This window comes from Ptychodera flava, chromosome 9, assembly GCF_041260155.1.
Source record: "Ptychodera flava strain L36383 chromosome 9, AS_Pfla_20210202, whole genome shotgun sequence".
NCBI lineage: Eukaryota > Metazoa > Hemichordata > Enteropneusta > Ptychoderidae > Ptychodera > Ptychodera flava.
This window is the reverse complement of record NC_091936.1, coordinates 29,606,292-29,628,644: the sequence shown is the minus strand read 5'-3', so window position 1 is coordinate 29,628,644 and position 22,353 is coordinate 29,606,292. Positions and strand designations below refer to the sequence as shown.

General features: G+C 38.3%; 1 protein-coding gene across 4 annotated transcripts in view; it reads left to right on the top strand.

Moving 5' to 3' along the window:
• The window catches only part of LOC139140606 (disintegrin and metalloproteinase domain-containing protein 22-like), a 34,036-nt gene extending 12,392 nt beyond the window's left edge, over window positions 1–21,644 (top strand). The window contains exons 6-25 of one of the 4 annotated variants that reach the window (XM_070709956.1): window positions 215–297; window positions 1,285–1,339; window positions 2,409–2,466; window positions 2,977–3,044; window positions 3,371–3,436; window positions 5,614–5,685; window positions 6,053–6,225; window positions 6,610–6,694; window positions 7,107–7,198; window positions 7,436–7,483; window positions 8,734–8,851; window positions 9,811–9,882; window positions 10,339–10,428; window positions 10,648–10,727; window positions 10,964–11,014; window positions 11,365–11,428; window positions 12,466–12,571; window positions 12,883–12,999; window positions 13,550–14,175; window positions 14,718–14,814. In XM_070709956.1, coding sequence (XP_070566057.1) covers window positions 215–297; window positions 1,285–1,339; window positions 2,409–2,466; window positions 2,977–3,044; window positions 3,371–3,436; window positions 5,614–5,685; window positions 6,053–6,225; window positions 6,610–6,694; window positions 7,107–7,198; window positions 7,436–7,483; window positions 8,734–8,851; window positions 9,811–9,882; window positions 10,339–10,428; window positions 10,648–10,727; window positions 10,964–11,014; window positions 11,365–11,428; window positions 12,466–12,571; window positions 12,883–12,932 — 1,431 coding nt within the window. In that variant the 3' untranslated portion in view covers window positions 12,933–12,999; window positions 13,550–14,175; window positions 14,718–14,814. Of the gene's footprint in view, window positions 1–214; window positions 298–1,284; window positions 1,340–2,408; window positions 2,467–2,976; window positions 3,045–3,370; window positions 3,437–5,613; window positions 5,686–6,052; window positions 6,226–6,609; window positions 6,695–7,106; window positions 7,199–7,431; window positions 7,484–8,733; window positions 8,858–9,810; window positions 9,883–10,338; window positions 10,429–10,647; window positions 10,728–10,963; window positions 11,015–11,364; window positions 11,429–12,465; window positions 12,572–12,882; window positions 13,000–13,549; window positions 14,176–14,717; window positions 14,815–15,404; window positions 15,423–16,247; window positions 16,431–18,328 lie in introns of those variants that run through there. The other 3 variants (XM_070709955.1, XM_070709954.1, XM_070709957.1) reach the window with 3 other exon arrangements.
• The last annotated feature ends 709 nt before the right edge of the window (window positions 21,645–22,353 follow it).

Below are 22,353 nucleotides of genomic sequence, written 5' to 3'. Positions count from 1 at the left end.
GCAAACGGGGCATCTCTGTTTTTCCGGTTTCCTGGAAAGTATAAAATATAATTTCTTTTGGTTCAATGGACTTTTCCGACTTGATGCAGAGAGTCACAGTCATGGCTAAAAGAGTCAATATATCGCAATGTGATGCACCCTTGTTCATTGCTTGTACACTTTACCATTTCATCTAAGCATATCAGATTATGTCTGAACTTGTTATCTACTGAAGGTAACGGAACACTGCTATTACCATGGCCAAGTGAGAGGACGCAGAGTGTCTGTGGTAGCTATCTCTACATGCAGAGGGTTAAAGTAAGGAGTTACAGTTTGCAGTCATTAGCGAATGCCGTCATTACCTGTACAGTTCCTTCATTATTTTCTTCTCTAAATTAGGCACTCTCTCGTTATGTAAAAAAAACAGCTTCACGTGTGCTACATGTAATGTTGTATTTGTCAGTGAATGTTAGGCCGAACCAAAATTTAGTTGTCAATAATGAGCTTAACACACAAACATTGCCCGTCTACGCACGCAAGCTATATTTTGTTACGATTAACAAAAATAATGGCCTCTAAGAAGCTGTATTTCCATCTATCTGATTAAAATCACGATGTCTATACTTACGCGATATTCTCTCGCTGTCGCCTCTCACTACTGCAAGAGAATACCGCGCAAGTATAGACGTTGCCGTTCTCTACATCTGATTTTAATCAGATTGTAATTTCATGTATTAAATTCCCAATATGAATGATCATTTTATGCCCATTCAGTGCGGTTTTATGTCAGAGGGGATAACAACAAACACGATACACTGTTTTTCAACAATGTATTCAGTAAGTTACGAAATCACGAGAAAATAGTAAGGATGAAACGATGGCATATAACTGCGTTTACTTGACAATGCAGAGGAATAATTATCTCATTCTGTTGGCCAAATTAATTCTACAAAATCTGGAGAATCCTGTTAAATGTAGCATATGCGTCAATGCAATTTTGAGTGATTGGTAACCGTTGTCAAGCGTATGTTTGCATGGTTCACGTTTTGCGTCTCTGATTTCAAAAAGCCAATCATGCATTTTTGAATCATTTGTTATGACTCGACCTCTGTTTGAAAACTGATCGTCAAAGCAGTGTGCACTCCTCAAACTTCGATGCATCTTGCCTCCTTAAAGTATGACTTTTCACTGACTTGACACCCAAATTGACAAATAAATGCACAAAAATATTATCAGTTCCGAAGATGTGCGTTGTCACTTCATTGGTCTTTGAATTAATTTAATGCCGACTTATTCTTCTTTCAGGGGCATGTTTCGCATCGATGAGCAAACTTTTTCCATCATGCCTTTAGAGCCAAAGGTAAGAAAGTTGATATCGTACTTCCTTCAGCACGTGACAGTCAAGAATCTTTATCAAAGTCAGCGCATCTGCAGTAAAACATCGCTGTAAGGTACCTTTGGCATTTGCGACAGTTGCCATACCATTTGTCGTTTCGCGATTCGCCGGACCAGTAATGTTGTCATGTGTGAAAAATTTTCATTTTCTGGATCATTCTTTTACAAAGCCGACGTCTATTTTTTACATATGTAATTAGAGCCCAATATATAATAACACTTAACCCTGTATGTAACACTAACACAATATGTTATAACACTTACCAAATATGTAACACTAACCCAATTTGTAATAACACTTAACCCAATATGTAATACTAACCCAATATGTAATAACACTTACCAAATATGTAATACTAACCCTATATGTTATACTAACCCAATATGTAATGACACTTACCAAATATGTAACACCAAACCGATATGTAACAACACTTAACCCAATATGTAGTAGTGATACAATTTGTATGGAAATTTTCTCCAAGAATATTGACCCCTTACCCATGGTGATTGATTGACAAGAGTGAGACTAGTTGACAAAGAGAACATTTCGCATCAGTCACTGGTAACCTAGGTAGTCTCTAGGGAACTGCTGTAAGGGTTAAAGTACATCGCTAGAAGGCTTCCGTGAAAAATTCCTCGTAAATATCCAAAGGTGTATTTGCTCCAATCTTCGCTATTACCGATAGATTCCACGGGAATGGGAAATCCTAGTGTTATAACATGCCCGTGTGGTCGGCAGGTGTTTTGTACTCTGCCAGACGTCATAAAAATATGCCTCACATGTTAGACTCCTTGGCTCATAATTTAAGCATTCAACTTAACTGGCTCGTCACGGGAAAAAAACAAACAAAAATAACGAAGACAAAGAACTTTAACGTTGCAGTAGGTGCACTTGAAAAAAAAAGCCATATCGATGTTTCATCCTCCTCTTTATTCTTGTTCGTTTGTTCCTCTAATAACGTTGTACCACGTGCTTTGCATAAAGAACAGGGCTCAAAACTATAAACATGATTCAGGGCTTCTCCTTTTAGGATGGTGTTCATCCACACTTACTTTGCAACTGGCAGAAGCTAAGGTCAAAGGACATGGGTATGTGGACATTGTATCTGTGTATCTGTGTTATTCTTTTTGTCCTCCTGTTGTGAGAGTCGGGTACCCTATTGGTCACGATTCTAGGACGTTAACAACCTGAACATATATATATATATATATATATATATATATATATATATATATATATATATATATATATATATATATATATATATATATATATATATATATATATATATATATATATAACGTTAACAACCTGAACACACACACACACACACACACACATATATATATATATATATATATATATATATATATATATATATATATATATATATATATATATATATAATATATATATATATATATATATATGGGTCACTTTTCATTTGTCAAGGTATTATAGACAGAGAGACAGACAGAGAGAGAGAGAGACTCGTCGGATTGCTGTATTCGACTGACTATACGACGAACAAATTTGTTGCGGGAATGATGTCCAATATATCCTTATATAAAATGGAAGTGTATATATAAATTTTTCAGTGGCACCAGAGGATGAAAATATACTGCGTTCTAAAAATGGTGTTTTCAAACTGGATGCTTCGAATAGGGTACGTATTTCATTTATTCCTTTTTTCGACCATAATTCCTTACATGTCATGAATAATAATGTTTTGCATGACCAAACAAATTCATACAACATAAGAAATGTTGGTGTAATGAATAATTTACAGGCCTCTTTTGGTGAACAGTACAATAGACTCCATACGTTATACAACAGGAGTCATAAGGCCTTGTTCGAATTAAAATGTTACCAGGAGTGAGATTATGTTTAGGCTCATTGCTGACGTTGGTTGACCGTGTCTGTTGGGCACTTTGACGCCGATTCGTCTTCTTCCTAAGGCAATAGTACAAATGCAATCTCTGTTTTCTCCAGATCAGAAAGGGAATCCGTCGAGACAGGGATTTCATGGAACTGATGCTGGTTAACGACTTTAGCATGGTAAGCACAGCACACAAAGACACACATCTATGCTGTTCCATCTTGACATACCAGGATGTGACATAGAATGATCGACACGTCTCGGGGAATGCATCGCGAGAGTCTCACAGGATTCGGGTGTCAAAAAGTTCACGGATTCAAAATGGAAATGCCAGTCACGATAGCCGTACGGTACGAGGAAAGTGCGTATTGACGAATATCGTACAACCTGATCTTTTTATTATTCAAACAAAAATATAATGAAGGGTTGATTTTACGAACCGTTCCGCGCTGTTTCTCAAATATTTGTTTTGCATATAGATGCAGCAGCATGTGTCATTTACGCACATCAAGTTTCACGATGCACGGGAAATACACTCATCATTTTTTATGATTGGGCATTTTCATTCCCTCCCCGAGAGAATACTTTATGAATATCTTTTATTCATCGTGACTTTTAAATGTTTGTCATTAATGTTGCACTTTGCTCAGAGTATTTTTCTTCTGTCAAAGACGTGCCGCCTTTTCAAGCTCGGACAAATATGAAGGAAAGTCGAAGTTTAAACAAAAGCGGTGTTTTTTTCTCGATGAAGTAATATGAAATAAGTTTTGTCGCACAATCAGATGTCCTTGCACTTGACAAATTTGGTACTAATAAGGCATTTTTTTTAAATTTAAAAATGCATTTTCTATATTAAGAAGGCTGATTGTAATATATGTCATATCAGGGGTGTATGACAGGAGGGAAAGAGCAGTATTACATTCACACAAAAGAATTTATTATTTTAAAAAAATGTTTAGAGTCGATGGGTTTTAAACAGGTAAGTCGAGTTACAGAAAGCAAAAATATTTCTCTTTAGTTTGAACATTATTTACATCAATCATGAAAATATCCCTGGTACGGAATTTACAACTATCATTTTTTTTTTTTTGCATACAGAATTTTTTCCCTTACTTTGATAGAGAATCGGCATGCTATTTGACATCTCCGATGTGTCATCAACATAAGGCATAACCTGTAGCACTTTGTGATCAAATGCGCCAGATTAGATCAATCGAGCTAGATTCTTTGAATACAAATGATCTGTATCAATTTGACAACACCATGAGCTGCCTCATTAATCCATCGGTCGACGTTCATTCGATCTAATAGCACGCAATCAATGAATGTTACGGGAAAATCAACGTTTCGAAGAATCAGAGGCTACAATCGCTGTCTACTATTTGTTGACTTTGTGTCGTTTGTGAAACACAGTGAACGACTTAAGCGCGCCTTCAAATCTGCTCACGGACAACAACGGTTCAGAAAATATGCAGAGGAAAGATTTTTTCAATTACGTCATTAATGCAAGTGGTTTTGTGTGTACTTTGGTCCATTCGAATGCCGGGTTTCACAGTAACTATAGCCGACAGCTTCTCTCAAGATCTCCAAGCGTCAGCTAACACTACTGCGAGGTTGTACTTGATACTATACCATCTCATGTATCGACCTTTTTTGGCGGCTGTCGATATAACTCAATTTTTTCATCTTTGAGAAAAAATGCAAAAAACAGTTTGTACCGATATATCCCACAGAAAGTTAAAAAACACCAGCTCCCGTTCTGAAGAATACATGAGTGTAGATCAGCATTAAACGGTTTCAACAGATAAAATGTTATATGTTACTGTTGGTCGGCCGCAGTGATAATACGTGTAATTCGTTCTCGCTGCTGAACTGACGCCCAAACTTAAGCTTGGTAGTACTCTTCGGTACATGCACGTAAAATGCCGTTGATAATGAAAAAGCACGCTCGCGACAATTTAAAGTCTTTGCGTTGAGAGGCAAGGCATTCAGCTGTATTTTGATTTTCCCGCGCAAAGTCGCATGATGTATCACGGTCACTGTCATTGCAAACCGTTGACTGTTCAGATTTTGTTTTGAATTTTTTCTTTCTTGTTCAAAAACATGTCAGCAGTCGTGTTTGAGGAGAGTCAAAATCCCGTATTCGTCATCAGGGATTTTTGCACTCCGATATCTCCGTTTTGTGAAGAGAAAGGGAATTGGGGGGGGGGGGGGTAAATGCGATGTATTTCATTTATTAGTTGTTATGTTGTTCTTGATAAAGTCACAAAGAGTGCTTTTTTTCATTCAGATTTCTTTTGATGATCAATATGTCTTGACCTTCGCGTCCGTCCTTTCTTTTCTATCTTCTTGACAGTATCAGATGTACGGACAGGATTTAGACAAGGTCAACGAATATACCATATCAGCAGTCAATATTCTGGGTGAGGTCAGTGATTTCAGTGTTATACGATCATGACAACGCACGGTGCGGAAATGTGATTTGACATTAGGGCAAGCAACATCTGCTCTTCCTTGCTCGAAATTCCTACTTTTCGCACTTAAAGTAGCCACGCTCTTTAATCATATACACCTTGTGCAAAAAAATTGTTTCATCGGTTTTACTATGTAATATATATATATATATATATATATATATATATATATATATATATATATATATATATATATATATATATATATATATATATATATATATATAAATATACATGTTCTTTGCAACATCCCAAATGCCTTTTGTGTCATATAATCGTGGGTTTGTTGTGAGTCATCGGCGAGAGACCTTCGCATTACAGTTGTACAGAGCTCAACTGAATACGAGGATCGTCTTGGTTGCCACGGAAACCTGGACGTCAGGAAATCGAATCACAGTAAAGAAGGACATCGGAGAGACTCTGGTTAATTTCCTGGATTACCAATACCCTGAGGTCAGAGGTCAAATTCCTCGTTACCCCGCACAGCTTATCACGTGAGTGGTGGTTCATTATTACCATTGCGGTCATTAGCTGTCTGAAGGTGCGATTGGACAGTCGAAATCTTGTATGCATCGATTAGTATACCTGAGTGTAGGTTTTTGACCGGATTACGAAAAAAGCCATATCGCAAGTTATCCGGTCGCGCCATCTTAAACCGATAACTGTCTGCGTGTAATTAAATGAATATTTCTATTTTACTGTAGTGATTGCCCAGTGTAACTATCATTACTTAAAACGCGGCAAGATGAAATAGTTCGTTGGCCGCGTATTTAGTAGGTACGCTGAAAGTAAGGTTGCAGTGGAGTGTATCTTTGAATTTTCTAATACGGGCATCATTGTGAGCATTACATCACAATTGCATTATAATTTTATTTCAGGAGAACTTCTTTCGAAGAAGGTAACAGTGACAAAACTAGGCAGGATAGATTATGCTCTGGAATTGAATCGGCTGGAGTAAATACAGTAAGACAGCTTATGATCATCCATTCAGTTCCCCTAAGAAATGTTGTAATTCCATTTCTGTAGTCAGACAATTTGTGACGAACTCACTTAAAGACATTTTGATTGCATTTGCCAAATTGTATATCCAATATATGCCGTGCAATTTTCTTCTGCGTCACCTATCAAGGCATAGACGTAGCTTGACACGGTAGAATAAGCGAAGATAGTGTCAGTGGCAACGTTCAATGCCTATGAGCTTAATATATGTATGTATGTATGTATGTATGTATGTATGTATGTATGTATGTATGTATGTATGTATGTATGTATGTATGTATGTATGTATGTATGTATTGTATGTATATATATGCCCTTTTGTACATACCTTTTAACTTAAATGATACAAGAAATGGTATTTTCATTTCAAAACTAGGATTTTGGAAACGGCAGTCCTTTGTTTTTGGCAACAACACTGGCAAATCATATAGGGCTTAATATTGGCCTGAGCAACGATAATAGGCGTAAGTATTGTTTCTCATTCCTATCGGATACAAAGAGTGTGCGGCATTACACTGAATAAAGTCAATATGCTCAATTGGAAATGGGGAAGGAAATGTGCATTGCAATATCGAAAAAAACTACTGTTTTAACGAGTCACGCCTCGGCGGATCAGAGAATGGCGCTCGTTGAATCGTGACCTTCATTGACGGTGTATATTAATAGAGTTTGTAATATCTCTCACATTTCTTTAAATCAAGGTAGTTGTAATTGCTCGGGCAGTATTGGCTGTATCAACGGTGTCATTTCGGGGTAAGTAAAGTACTAACTTTCGTTTTTAATTACTATGAACGTATAGAGCAGTTCTTCTTTGAGAAAGCTGTAATTAGTCTATATTTTCGTACTGCGGTAAGAAGTCATGGTCGGAAGCCTTTTTTAATTCCAATTCAATTCTGCTCACAACTCAAGCATGTTAAAACATCCAATATGCAACTTTTCAACATATGTAGTCTGTTAATATAGTATGCATGGGTATTTGCAGTTAATTGGACAAGTTACACAGTCACCAAATATTTGAACACCTCCACTTTCTGCATGCCACACCCGAGGGAAGTTTATAGTGGACTACCGGTACTACTAAATGCTGGCGCGCCAATTCTCTTAATCCAGGATTCAAAACCACTTTTGACAAGTGACTACTCACAAGTCACATTGCATACTTCTTGTCTTGGCAGAAGTGCGTGGGTAATACTCATGTTCGGGAAGGTCACTATTTTTTGCCTTAACAAGCGTTTTAATTCATGAAAATGTGCGTGTCATGGATTAGGGTGACGGTCATAATTTTCTTGCACGACAAGTTTAACATGCCTTTGAACTCTTACATAGAGTTAGCAGCTGCTACCTCGACAAGTTACGTGTTTTGCCCTTTGTTACCAGTAAAGACTAGAGCAATCCCTTTTGTTAAAATTTTATAAATGCGTGTTTTGGCTTGATATATTTCATAAGAAATGTCCGCGAAGTACTGTAACATTGTATCGTCAATGTCAACTATCCACTGAGAATTACTTTCCCCAATGTAACATTCCTCAGGTGCTGTTTATGCTATGTAATATGATATAGTATTGCGTCATGTGATTATAACTTGATGTACTGTATCATTCGCTGGATTACATTATAAATTATGTGTCACGTTGATCTTGCGTTACAATACATATTATCACATAACATCATATTACATTTGATATGTACATATTTATTTTCTGTGAATCTATGTAACTAAATATCCATCCATCTATCCATCCATCCGTCCACCCACCCTCCCACCCACCCTCCTATACCCATTCATCCATCCATCCATCCATCCATCCATCCATCCATCCATCCATCCATCCATCCATCCATCCATCCATCTATCTATCTATCTATCTATCTATCTATCTATCTATCTATCTATCTATCTATCTATCTATCTATCTATCTATCTATCTATCTATCTATCTCATAAGTTAACTTCGTCACAATATCGTCAGAGGTACGACGTTGTCTTCACTGCTTCATTACAGATCGTACCCAGTCGTCTTTTCATCGTGCAGTGTCGAAGATCACAATCTCTTCATGAATAATGGACATGGCAGATGCGTACTTGATGTGCCTGACGACGCAACGAGACGAGATACTCATGTACATGTAAATCTTCGCTAAGTCATTGCTAGTAGAAATGTCAATTTCAGACAGTGTCTTTATCTGTCTTTGCAAGCATCACGGTTCTCTCACGTTAGGGTTCATGAAGGGTCATTTGCTGAAGGCACTCGGTCACGGTGTAAATCCCACATGAATGGGTTTTTATTCGGAGTTTTCGAAACATTTCCTGGAGTCTCTCGAACGAATGGAGCCTGTAGCGTGCGTAGATAATGCCTTGATAGATAAAAGTGACGATAACGCTGAAATGCGTGCAGTTCACACTCTTTCGCTCTCTAAAGGCCATGACCCCATATCACGGATAGTGAACGTCTACTTTGATTGTCACCGCGTGTAAATATGTGGAGCATCGGTGTCATGGTGCAAGTTTCACTGTGAATGTTAAAAGGGCGATAGATGTACCGTATTGTAATTTCTGCAATGTTTCAGGGGGTCAAAGTCACTATCTTTTGACATTCTTTCTGTTGTTTGTGTTTATTGTTTGTAACCTTTATACGGAACTGGTCACTGTATTGTCAGTCATCAAATCTCTTCTCCATGCCTGCTTGTAAATATAACAGCAAATCATACGATGACATAATTTATGGTGCATACCAAAAATTATGCCATGTTATGTCTATACACCAGGTGTGAGTAGATCTATGTTTAATTGATGATTCAACAAGTTTTAGTAAGCAGAACAAGATTTAAATAATTTTACAAATGAAACAAAAATAACTGCAAAATTTGAAGAGATTGCGACTTCGTCGCTTATAAAAGTCAGTTTAGATCATGGTTCATGTGTTAACAGAATCAAGGCGCATTATACATATCTATATGCTGTCTGCGGAGCTACATTGTGATTGTGCCATTTGTGTTTAACGGGTAGAACGAGAAGGTAATGAAGAAATATGAAGAAATACATTTTGAACATCACACGTGCAAATGCCATTCCTTTTCAGAATTTTGCAGCTCCGATATGCGGCAACGGGATTGTCGAAAGTGGTGAAGAATGTGACTGCGGCACTGATGAGGTAAAAATTAATGTAACTTGTGACATATATTTTCTTCAGTGATCATAATTTTATTCCCTGAGGCCATTTAAAGAAAATTTTTTGTTTGCTGTCCTTGGATTTTATGGAAAACCTACCAGCCAGCCAGAAAACATAAAAAACACAAGTGTATTAACATAAGGTCATTTTTATTTGGTTTCTTTTGAAAAAATAATATTTATATTTGCAATAGTGTTTACATCGTGTCTATTTGTTTTCTCACTTTTCTCTGAAAATCTACCAGCACGCTGACGGCAAACAAAGAATCATCAGTTTTATTTAAAGCCTCTTAGCTCAGCTACATTTCGCATGAGGCGAGTGCCACGCATATAATACATGCTTGCTATCTGTCTTACTTACGAGGCTTTGATTGTAGAGATTTCCATTTTGTCGAAATGAAACCACTCTCGCTTTCCATTGCTATATTTGTGCCTCTAGGAATGTACGGGAAACTCCTGCTGCAGCACCGACTGTATGTTTCCACCCGGGGCGGTTTGTGCACACGGCGAGTGTTGCCAAAACTGCAAGGTAACAGCTGATTCTCTTAAGTCTCGGGGAAGCACGCTTTTTCAAGCGTTGATTTACTGAAGACAGATCGCATTTGATTGTCAAAATCTGATTACTTTGTTTTCGTAAATGTAATAAGCATTGTCCGACCGAGAAGACCAAACGACCATTTAACATAATGGACTTGTCCAATTTAATTTGTCACTCGCCAGTAATTCACTGTCTTTTCTCATCCTGCAGTTCAAAGCATCCGGGGAACATGCAGGACTGCGACTGGTGATTGTGACGTCGGTGAAGTTTGCACTGGTACAGATGGTCAGGTATTGATTTTAATCGAATTCGCAGTATCAGATACCTCGATAAAGCAATTTCTATAAAAGATCTTAATGGTGTTTTGAATTTTTTCTTCTGACTGACGTAGTGTGATCACATTGTGATACCTTCATGGATTTTGAATAAGCTTATGACGACCTTTCTCTTAAAGTAGTTTGATGGATTTCGTGCACGAACATTGATTTCCGTCAACAAACTTTCTTTTTGCTATTTCCGATTGCAGTGTCCAACAGACAAGCACAAACGAGACGGCATTAGCTGCTCTAATGAAAAGGTAAGCCACCAATAGTAATGCAATCTCAAATAGGCAAGTTGTGACCGCATCTTGTTAAGTGATACAGAAATTTATACTGTGGATTCGAGTTCATCATGCTCAGCGTGGTCACCAAGTGGACTTTACCTATGAAGCCTGAACAAGCCAACTTTTAACATTTGAATAATATATTGAATATCAGTCCAGGCAACACTTACCGGTATGAACTGGTAAGAATTCGAAGTGCACAGTCAGCATGCTATACTGAATGACGTCAGTACTTCAATTAGTATATCCGAAGGTCTTCCTCGTATACATACTACGACAAATCATTCGTTGTACCATCCACGAATATTTTTTTTTATTTTCAGGCATACTGCTTCGGTGGAACATGTCAAACTCGTGACAGACAATGCACAGTTCTCTGGGGAGAAGGTAATCACCGTTCAGACGTTGTTTCCGTCCATTAATTCCCTCGACAAGTCAGTAGTGAAGATCAGCACCTTGAAAACCCCTGTGAAGGCATGGATGATATAAATAACTACAGCTCCGCCGCTCACAGAAGAGATATAAGATGAGAATAGTGAATTAGCCAGTGTTCTCAAAAACTGCGGGCCACTATGCGCAGTATATTACAAAATCATATTTGGCAATCATCACATGGTTGACAAAACATTTCTTTACTTTGTGGTACATTTTAGAAGACATTTTAGTATTTTTTTCATATGGCAAAACAGCCACTATTTCCTCCAGTTGATGCGAGGCTTCTAAAGGCCATTACAAATGTTGTATTATATGTATATCAAGGGACACACATAGCAGCCATAGTACAGTTTTACCGCCTGCAAAAGCTTCAGACTTAACCGCTATCTATTCTGGGTTCATCATTCTCTGCTAAAATCAAGTCGTAAAAAGGTTCCTTCGATAGTTCATCCGTTCATATTACCATGAATTGCTGAGCTAAAAGAGTTGTGTGACGGTGAAAACGGGTACGCGACTAAAATAACCACACAGGGAAGAAATACAGCAAAAATTCACAATTCAACAATAAATACAGTTAAAGAAACTTACTTGTTTACATCTGAAGACCAGTAAACCATCAGTAAACCATCTTAGCCCTTTCACCCCCGGTTCCCTGTATACAGGTCCAATTTTACCATAGAAAACAGTGGATTTGGGACAAACCATGGTGGTGAAAGGGTTAAGTAGATAGAGCACGATTATGTTTCAGGGATTTAAGACAGACTCTATCAGGTGCTTAGATTTTGAGAGGAGATGGATATTTTTGGGGAAAGTGATTGTCGTGTTTGAAGTTTACAGCATTAAATATTTGAGTAGTAGTAGAAAGGATACCATTTATGACAACTCAGCAATTGGAGGTTAAAATATGAGGCCTATGATAGCATTCGATATCGATGCCTACTGTGGTTAAGTAGAAAACAGTGTGTCTGATATGGCGTCATTCTCTTAAGGTTCCCGTGCCTCCGAGGACATTTGCTATGAAAGGCTCAACATCATCGGCAACAGCAGCGGCAATTGTGGCAAAGATGGTGATCGATGGATCCCCTGTGCACCAGAGTAAGTGGTTATTTACGATCCGAATTCATTCCAAGATATGCTCCGATTATGTATTAGTTGTAACGATTGCGGAGTAAAAGCACGAGGACGCGCCCTCTCACCGTAGCAGTATTTTGTCATGGGAGCGATACATTCACTTGGAGAGAGTAACACAGGTTTCAGTTTTCCTGGGGTCATTCCACTTCAGGAAAAAGTCATGATGCTGAGGTCATTTAGGGTTCTAGTCACACAGCAAATTCTCGAAGTTGTTCATCCTCTTTTACTGTCGAAGGCACATTTTCACCACATAGAATTCTCTCAATTATTTACAGGGATGTGTTCTGTGGATACCTCTTCTGTAATGGTGATACAAGTAACCTGAAAGTCGGCAAAATGCTTGCTTATACGTCGGAAGAGTTCAACAGAAATGGTCATATCATAGAATGCAAGTCAGTAGCCGCCATTTTGCATTGCACAAAATGCATCACATTCTCGTATATACTTTGTGTGTATGTAGAGCAGACAGTACAAATTTGCATTGACTCAATAATGTAAGCGCACAAATTGCCAAGGGAGGCAGAACCTAGCTTGGCTAAAATTCGTATAATTTACATAAATTTACATATTTGGTGTGGAAAATTTCAGTTGGCTGCTTCCCTCCCGCAGGTTACGACCCTGGTGTGGCTCAGCTTTGTCAAAACTTCCTCAACTTTGGAAAGCGAAAATAAGCCGTAAACAGTGCAAATTCGATACCGAGACGAATTGACGCGTACGCGTCAAGTGTTTTGCCTTACAGGGCGATGTCACACAGTCAATTACGACATTATACACTTTTTTCTGTGTTTTTATCCTTCAGTGTACATTCACAGTGCAACCACTTGGATTAACCAGTTTAAACACATGTGTTGATGTTAACGAATTGACTTGTACACCTAAGGCGTACCCTGATCATACAAAATACAGAACAAGACTGACATGATTTTTTCTGATTCTATGTAGGGGTGCGCAAATATTCAGGGAAGATGGATTCCCTCTTGGATACGTGAACGATGGTACTATATGCGGGGATGGTAAAGTTTGTCTAGGGAATAAATGCACTACCGTGACTCGTCTGAACACTCTTGGAAATATAATGGTACGAGAAAAACACCGATATGCCAGGACAGAAGCTTTTCCCCAAAAAACAAACAGGCTGCGGAATACAAATGTGCACTCCTTTCACAGTTCTCATTCGACACGTGTTAATGACGGGAACAGTAGGACCGATGTCCCAAAGAATGCGGCACTCACTGAGAGAAATGCCACTGAGCAGCGATGTGCAACAACAACCCATCGCGAACCAGTTTTCACAAAAGACCGGGATTTGAACCCGGGCCGTGATAGAGGTAACGTCGCGAGAAATTTTGTCGTCGGGAGAAAACGTGGGGAAGTGGCAACGCTTAGGAAACTTCTGGGGACGAGTACAGAGACCGACACTGGAATGGAGGAAATGATTACTACGAACACGACCATCGGGGAGTCTGTGAACACCACCGGGAAAATAGGTTACAATTTGACATTAGAAGGAACATCTGCGCCACCACCGGAAAATAGGCAAGAAAGTACGACGGAAAGAACTGTCTCTGGTAGGAATAAAAAATCAAAATCTCTGGCAATGAAGATAAAACTTCCCCAGCGATCGAACAATTTGATAAAACACTGTTAATGTCCCAATGCAAACCATTAGAATACCTTTCCGAATGTTCACTGACTTACTGTCTATCCAAGTACAAAGAGTAACATTTATAGTTTCACATTTTCCCTCGTATATTCGTTTGTTTTGTCTCAACGTTTGAACTTTTCGCACATCAATCACCGTCTCAAGAGATTATACAAAAAAGTTGACATGTTTTTTGCAAACTATAGTGTAATGGACACAATGGTTGTTGTAATCTCTATTGAGCTCTAAACCACAATAACACACTATGTCATAACTCAAATGTAATTCATAGTATTTTGAAAAATCTTGTGGAAGAAGGCAAAAAAAACCCCTGAATGAAATGCCAGAAATGTTACTATTACCATATTTCTGAGTAGCAAGATCTATCACTGTGAAACCAGGTAACCCCGACTCAATACTGCTTCAGATTCAGATTCAGATTCAGATGTTTCTTTCTTTCGGTTACAGGTGGCGCTACTCTTGGAAGTAACACCATCATTGGTACTGTCATCGCTTGTGTTTTCCTGGTGGCAGTCGTTTTTGGAGCTACGAGCATAGGATTCAAGTAAGTCCGAGAAAAACGTTTATCAGAAAGCATGAAGTGTGTTTTGGGGACAGTTGGTGTAAGCGGCACCATTCCTTCGTATATAAATTATTTAAGACTTCCTCAACACAAAAGGTTGTGGTGGATGTCGACGAAATTCGTTTCGTGTTTCTCACGAATTCGAGAGATGTAAATAATTGATGTGCAATGCTAAACTAGAAACCCAACTCAAGCGTGGCGATGTCGTCGCGGTCCCGCTTGACGAGACGATGCATTTTCCTCCTGGTTATAATTGAACATCTTCTGAAGAGTGCTCGTACAGAGAACAAGATATCCGTCTGTCTTAACTCGAATCGGATGAAACTGACACGGGCCAACGTGGGAGACGTGTACCAACCGTGTTCACCCGGTACTCTCGCAAACCCACTCCTGCGAGAATAGACCATAGGTGAAAGAACAAGGCAAACACGTCATTGTTGCCACTCTCATATGAATAAGATGAAAATTTTATGCATGTGTGAAATTAATCGCTTCAAGCGATTTAGTTTTCTATCATTTTCTAATAACATATTTTTATGTCGTGTTCCGCATTCTTTTGTCGCCTTTCAAAGGAAAGTGAAGCGAAGAAGGTAATCATCTTTAACTCCTTTGTCAAAGAAGTAATAAATGTTGAATGTCGTGCACATCTGACAGACAACGAACAATGAACGTGTTTAAATATAGATCAGACTTTTGCCCCCCCCCCCCCGATCATAATTATTTCCTCGTGAAGTTAATGTAAATTTTGTCTTAGCTATTGCTTGATGTGTGGGTACCACCTGTAGCGGGCCACTTTGTCGTTTTAATCTGATGCTGATACATTATCAACGTATCAAACCTGGTGTTTATTGTGCATGTGAACAGATCATACAAGGATCCCCATGGAGTAATCGATATAAGTTTACAGTGACTCATCCCCTTCGCAAGTTTTAGGCTCTTAAAATCTTTTGTTGGTCTAGTTGTCTCTTGACGTATAAATTATTGTAATCATTCTATTTCTACGCTCTTCTGCTTTCGCAGTCACGCTCACAATCGTCTTTGTTTTGTTTGTCATCTCTCCATTCCCCCCCTCTCTCTCTTTCTCTCTCTCTCTCTCTCTCTCTCTCTCTCTCTCTCTCTCTCTCATTCACTACTTTAACCAATCACTCAACTCGAGAACGCCGCACTTTTGTTCGTGATGCAGGGCTGAAAACTTTGTATAATGCTCCTAACAATAGAACAGACGGATTCAATCGAGTTTAATCAATGGCTCTTTCGGTCATTGTACACCTTACATCTGACCTTTCGCACCCACTACTGCCATTAGTTCATATATTCTGTATACCTCCTACTAACCGTCACTATGGCATAAGAAAACAAGTGAATCTGCAGTATATATTTTTAATGCTAACTCTTATTATTTCATGAATCTTAAGGTCCTTAATGCAGGCGAGACGCCAGCATCCTTATTTTATCAGTCTCGGAGGGCGTCCTATTTGCAGGCAACCTTTGGGCGGGAAACCGAGAAAGAAGAAGCAATATCGCCGAGGCGAAAAGCATGACAACACACGTCCGTACAGAGACGTGAAAACGAAGAAATTGAGAAGCCCTGCTACACAGTGAGTGCCACATTTCATGTTTGCCTATATTTTCGTTCAGAACTGTGAATAGAATAAAGTGCGAACGCTGATGGGAAGCGGAACTCCACAACTCGGAGCAGAAAGAGACTGCTCATATTGCGCTTGCGTCGACGGATATGATCATGTTAATTTATTTAGACCACAAATTCGTAGCGTGATGGTGCCAAAGGTCATATTCTGTATAGTTTACTGGTAAGAGCAAAAGCTTTTGTTGCAAAGTTAGTTTGCCCACTCGGTAACATTTCTTTTCTTCAACTTGCCATTTTAAACATACCTCTTCAGCCTTGTTATTTCGTATATATGCACACGAGCAATATCAGTTTTCATATTTGATAATTTATAGTGATGACAAAAATATAGCCACCTGATTGGTCGAGACATGAAAATAACAGTGCTATATTCTCAATGTAGTAGAGTCGGAACACACACACAAGCTATCAGATAGAGAAAGTAGACTTTTAACGTCTCACGTCAGAATCTCAATATACTGTCATAATATAATAGCTATAAACCACCTCAGAAACGGGTAAACAACTCGATTGATATAATATGATATGATATGATATGATATGATATGATATGATATGATATGATATGATATGATATGATATGATATGATATGATATGATATCATACGATACGATATGATATGATATGATATAAAATGATTTGATATATGATATGATACGATATGATATGATATGATATGATATGATAGATATGATATGATATGATATGATATGATAGTTATGATATGATATGATATGATATGATATGATATGATATGATAAATTATGTCATCTGCAATAGACCTGACGATATTCGTAATAACATTGAACTCTGTGTCGACGACGTCCGCAGCTGGATGAAATCTAACATGCTTGTACTGAACGACAACAAAACTGAAGTTATTCACTTCTCATCACGTTTAAAATCTGATGTGACAAAGCTAGACAGTCTGAGAATTGGTCAATGCGACATAATCCCTTCAATTTCAGTCAGAAATCTTGGCATTACTTTAAGTCAGGACGGTAGCATGTCTGACCATATCAATACGTTGTGCAGAAATGGTTTCTTCTCTTTGCATAGAATAGCTAAGATTCGTAAACTTCTTGACAAATCTACAACTGAAAAACTAGTCCATGCATTTGTGACGTCTCACTTAGACTATTGTAACAGTCTTTTGTTTGGTATCCCTAGAGGACAACTTGCTCGACTACAGTCTCTACAGAATGCTGCGGCGAGGTTAGTTTCTCGTACGCGCAAATTCGATCATGTCACACCCGTACTCAAAGATTTACATTGGTTACCAGTAGACGCCCGCATCAGATTTAAAACTCTTTTGCTAACATTCAAAATATTCATGGAAATGCACCTATTTATCTGAGAGATTTATTAGATTTATATGCACCTGCCAGAGACCGGCGATCGAGTGACAAATTATGTTTAACCCAGCCCCGTGGCAACTTTAACAAGACATATGGACAGAGAGCGTTTTCAGTATGTTCACCCTTACTATGGAATGATTTGCCATTTGAAATTAAGACCGCCAGAAGTGTAGATAGTTTTAAGCGCAGTTTTAAAACCTACCTTTTTACTCAGTTTTATTTGTAATTTTCTGTTTTAATTTTTTAGTGTGGTTGTATTCTTTTAAATTATTTTATACAGCTATGTACAATGTGCTGAGACGTATGTGTAGTGCATTTTAAACAATTTTTAATAATAATAATAATAATAATAATAATAATAATAATAATAATATGATATGATATGATATGATATGATATGATATGATATGATATGATATGATATGATATGATTTGATATGATATGACATGATATGATATGATATGATATTTCAAATGATTCGTTTTCAGTCAACCATTCCACGACGGAGATGACATTGTTGCTGTGGAGCCCAATCTGTCAACATCGACGACATCGAAGGTGACCCACACACTTCATTCGGCGGATACGACTGTGTGAACTCAATCGATATCGGCAACCATCGGAAGATTTCGGTGATCACCGAAAGACGTAGACATTGGTCCGACTGAAGAAAAGGGGACAATATACATCTTTTCTATTCCTGGCGTGATATCGATTTATCTTAATGTTTTGAATTTAGGCTTCACTAATTTACTTAATGTTTGAAGAAGTTGAAATTCGAAGTGATGAATCGAGTGTCAAACCAATCTCTGTTCGAAATATTTGAACACATATCTGCATCTTTTTTCAACAAGTCACCTACTTTGAGCAAAAGGACGTGTTTCCTTCACCCCGGTCTCGGTCTACGTCCACGTCAACTGGTCAAAGGATCTTCGCAAATTTATGACAAACAAATGGCGGCATTTGCTTTCATCTTCACGTGGGTACCACGCCAGCAGATAGCTGTAATCTTTGATAAAGTTTGCATGGAAAAGCTTACTCAGTGCCACGATCGCGACTATGCTTGCTACAGAATTCTGTTTCTCATGTGTCGTTAAAGATATGGAAAAAACTGGTCATCTGACTTTATGACCCAGTAGAGTAATCTTATCAAACGAACAGGATGTACTTATTTCTTCAACTTTCTGTCAGTCAGTCAGTCAGTCAGTCAGTCAGTCAATCTGTCTGTCTGCTCTCTCTCTCTCTCTCTCTCTCTCTCTCTCTCTCTCTCTCTCTCTCTCTCTCTCCCTCCCTCCCTCCCTACAATCGTCAGCAATCTGCATCTATCAAAAATAAGTGCATCCTGTTTGTTCTGAATGCATAAGTAACTTCGTTGCATCGATCAGCAGCAAGCCTTCCACACACTGTGCGGACAAGGCGAAACGAGGACGGATATTTCAAAGGATGTAGTTCAACGTTGATTACTCCCTCTACAAGTCTGCTTGGAACCTGTGCGTACAGGAGGTAATTCAACGATCGCTCCGAAAACGTTGATGTTGAATTGTAACGTTGGAGGCGCTGTGCAAGCTTCAGAGTCCTTTCACGACGAAGAATAAGAACTCAGTAGTTGGTAAATCTAAGGAGTTGCGTGGAAGAGAATTTCATTTCCTTACAAAAAAAATTGAGTGATTTTGACTAGACGCCCGTAGCATGCCATGATGTTGTTTTTGTAAGAATATGGATCAATTTTGACCGGGGAATACGGCCCGGACTTTTCACGAATTCATAGTAGCACTCACTCGATCCAGATACATATTCATTATTCCTTGTATGTATATACCTGAGTCGATTCTCTTGATTGTGGTCATCTTTCCATCTGAAGTATTGCCACGGACAATTTAGCTCCCACTCGATGACGAAAATTTGAGCACCAGTGAAATATCACACATTTCCACCTGAACGCTCAAGGGAAATGACTCTGACTATATCCGTCATCACCGGACCTTTCCTCGGAAGATAAACTTCTACTCTGCGAAGCCTTGTTGACTGACAAGTTCAATGAAATATTGCAGTCAAATACAGAGTATTCGTTACGTTTGACTCCTTTGAAATTAGAGAAACTGCTCGAAAAGAGAACAATGTTAACTTCAGCTTACCAGGCTGAAATGATGTAATCATAGTATTTTTTTTCAAGCGAACAGCTGGCGACTCGACTGAAAGGGAATACTTTAATTTCATTTGTTGAACTACAAACCACATTTTCTTCTAGTCATTCTTAAACTTCGTGGAAATGCAAAGTACAAGTGTTACCGATAACGTTCATTGTCGACGTCAGTTTTAGTGTTGATATATGAATTCTTGTCCGGACTGAAGTCAAGTTTTGACCAATAACACTTGACATTTATACTTAGAGGCTATTTTGAAACGTGGGACACTAGACGTTTTCATATGATTTGGGAAGTTGCGCGGGGGAGATTTTTTACAGACAGGACCAAAATACTTGAAAATACATAGCCTATGGAGTATTAGATATATTGTATATTAATTGGTAATGTCTTATTGTCTACTTTCTGTTATTTCCGACAGGCACAGATTTAACCAACGAGTACAAAAAAAGAAAGAAAAGAAATGCCAAAATCATATCATCCACTGTCGCTAGACGTGGTCTGCCTGATCGCAGACAACAGTGTAAATTACATCCAGTATCGATTTTTCTAACTTTGATAAATAATATAAGCGAGTAATTATAAAAAAACTTCTATTTTCATATTTTATGCTAAGATATAAAGATATTTCAGATTTCTATCCCCAGTGTTACCTTTTAAGTGTAAGTTATGACCAACATCAGTTTTCACATTTGTTGCATCTTGTATTTTTACATCACTATACTGAGTCTTATATAGGCATCAAAGGCCTAAGAATATTAACGACGATCATTATTAGCCTTTTCATTAAAATTCACAACCCTGTCTATCACAGTGTGTGTACCATGTATTGATGGATTAGTATTAAGATGAAGCTAATATTTCTTGTACTGTATACATGTATTTGCCGTCTGATGTTCAGTATGTTTGTACAGGCCCAGTAGAGGGCGCCGTCATTCACCGCCACGATAAGCGCCAGTCACCTGGCTGGCATATCAGGTGTGCCTGGCCACTTCTTGGAGTTTGTATGGGTACATGTTAGGGTTTAGAAATTCTAAGGTTTCGGTTTCATCATAGCAAACTCCATGTCAACTTGTCAATGAGACTTAAAATACACTGCCTTACCTCTACGATTTACGTCGTGTCGTACATAATTTATGCTGTGCGGTACACTAAGTTGTCAACTTCATTTTTGAGAGTAATCAAGTCAACCCATTTTCCTCTTTAATCAATAACCCAGGGGGTCTTTAAAATTTGAGTTTTTATACGACACGAGCAGATGTCTGGACCCATCTACCTGAAACCACCTTTCTACGTATCCAAACCTTAGTGTCCGCTAATCATAACTCGTGCCCTGACATACAGACTGATGTGGGCCACTCACTGCTAGTGCCAATTTAAAATTTACCATCCGCAAATAAATGTCTAATGAGCTAGCCCAGTGACAGGTCACATTGAATTAATTTTTTTCATGTTCATATTTGTTGCAGCGGCATTAATATTTTTAGTAATATTTTAACATATACTTTCAGATACTCATGACCATTGTAATGTGACTCCACTCAGACAAGTTGAAGTCGCTGAATTCATCAGTCGACTTAACGTATTACGCTGTTTCTTTTTTACATATGATTAGAAGTGTAAATAAGTTTTTTAAATAAACTTCTCTGTTACAAATACACGTATTTTTCTGGTTCTTCAGTCTGCAATGACTTTCTGTCGGACTTTCGACACCGACAAGTATAACTGACAAATGATTTTCAGCCCTGGTAACACAACAAGGTTCTGCTGTACTCTTTCGACATCTGCATGAATATACACAATATTACGTCTGTAAAAATATACACACGTGGAACTTAACTGCCAATAATAGTACTTAAGTCTTCATCATATATATCAATAAATCCAACGAATTGCCATGTACTGGAATTAGAACGCCCTCAACGCTGGGATTTGTGCTAGCCCGAAATCATCAGACCTGAGCGTCCATCGCACTTTTCTGAAACGATTTTATAGTTTATACCGATTTCAAAGTTTAGGGTATTCATCGCGCTAAAGGGTACAGCATCACCTAGTGGGCCCTGTACAGTAGTTTGAACCTTCATTGGCAAGCTCTCAGTTTAACGGACAATGGTTGGAAAAATACCAAGTTGGATTAAAACCAATGGCACCCTGCGATTTATTGAGTTGTAGTTTTGCGGAAAGTACTTATCATGTGTATACGCATTATAAACAACCAGGTTTACAAACTGTGTGGCCCCAAGAGAAACTTTTGGCAGTGTTGAAATGAGATTAGCAAAGTTGTTATGGTGATTCTGAAAGTGGTTGCCCGTGCTAGAACAAGGGATCATCGGATACAGAGAGACGTTCACAGTGCGGAACCTCATAGA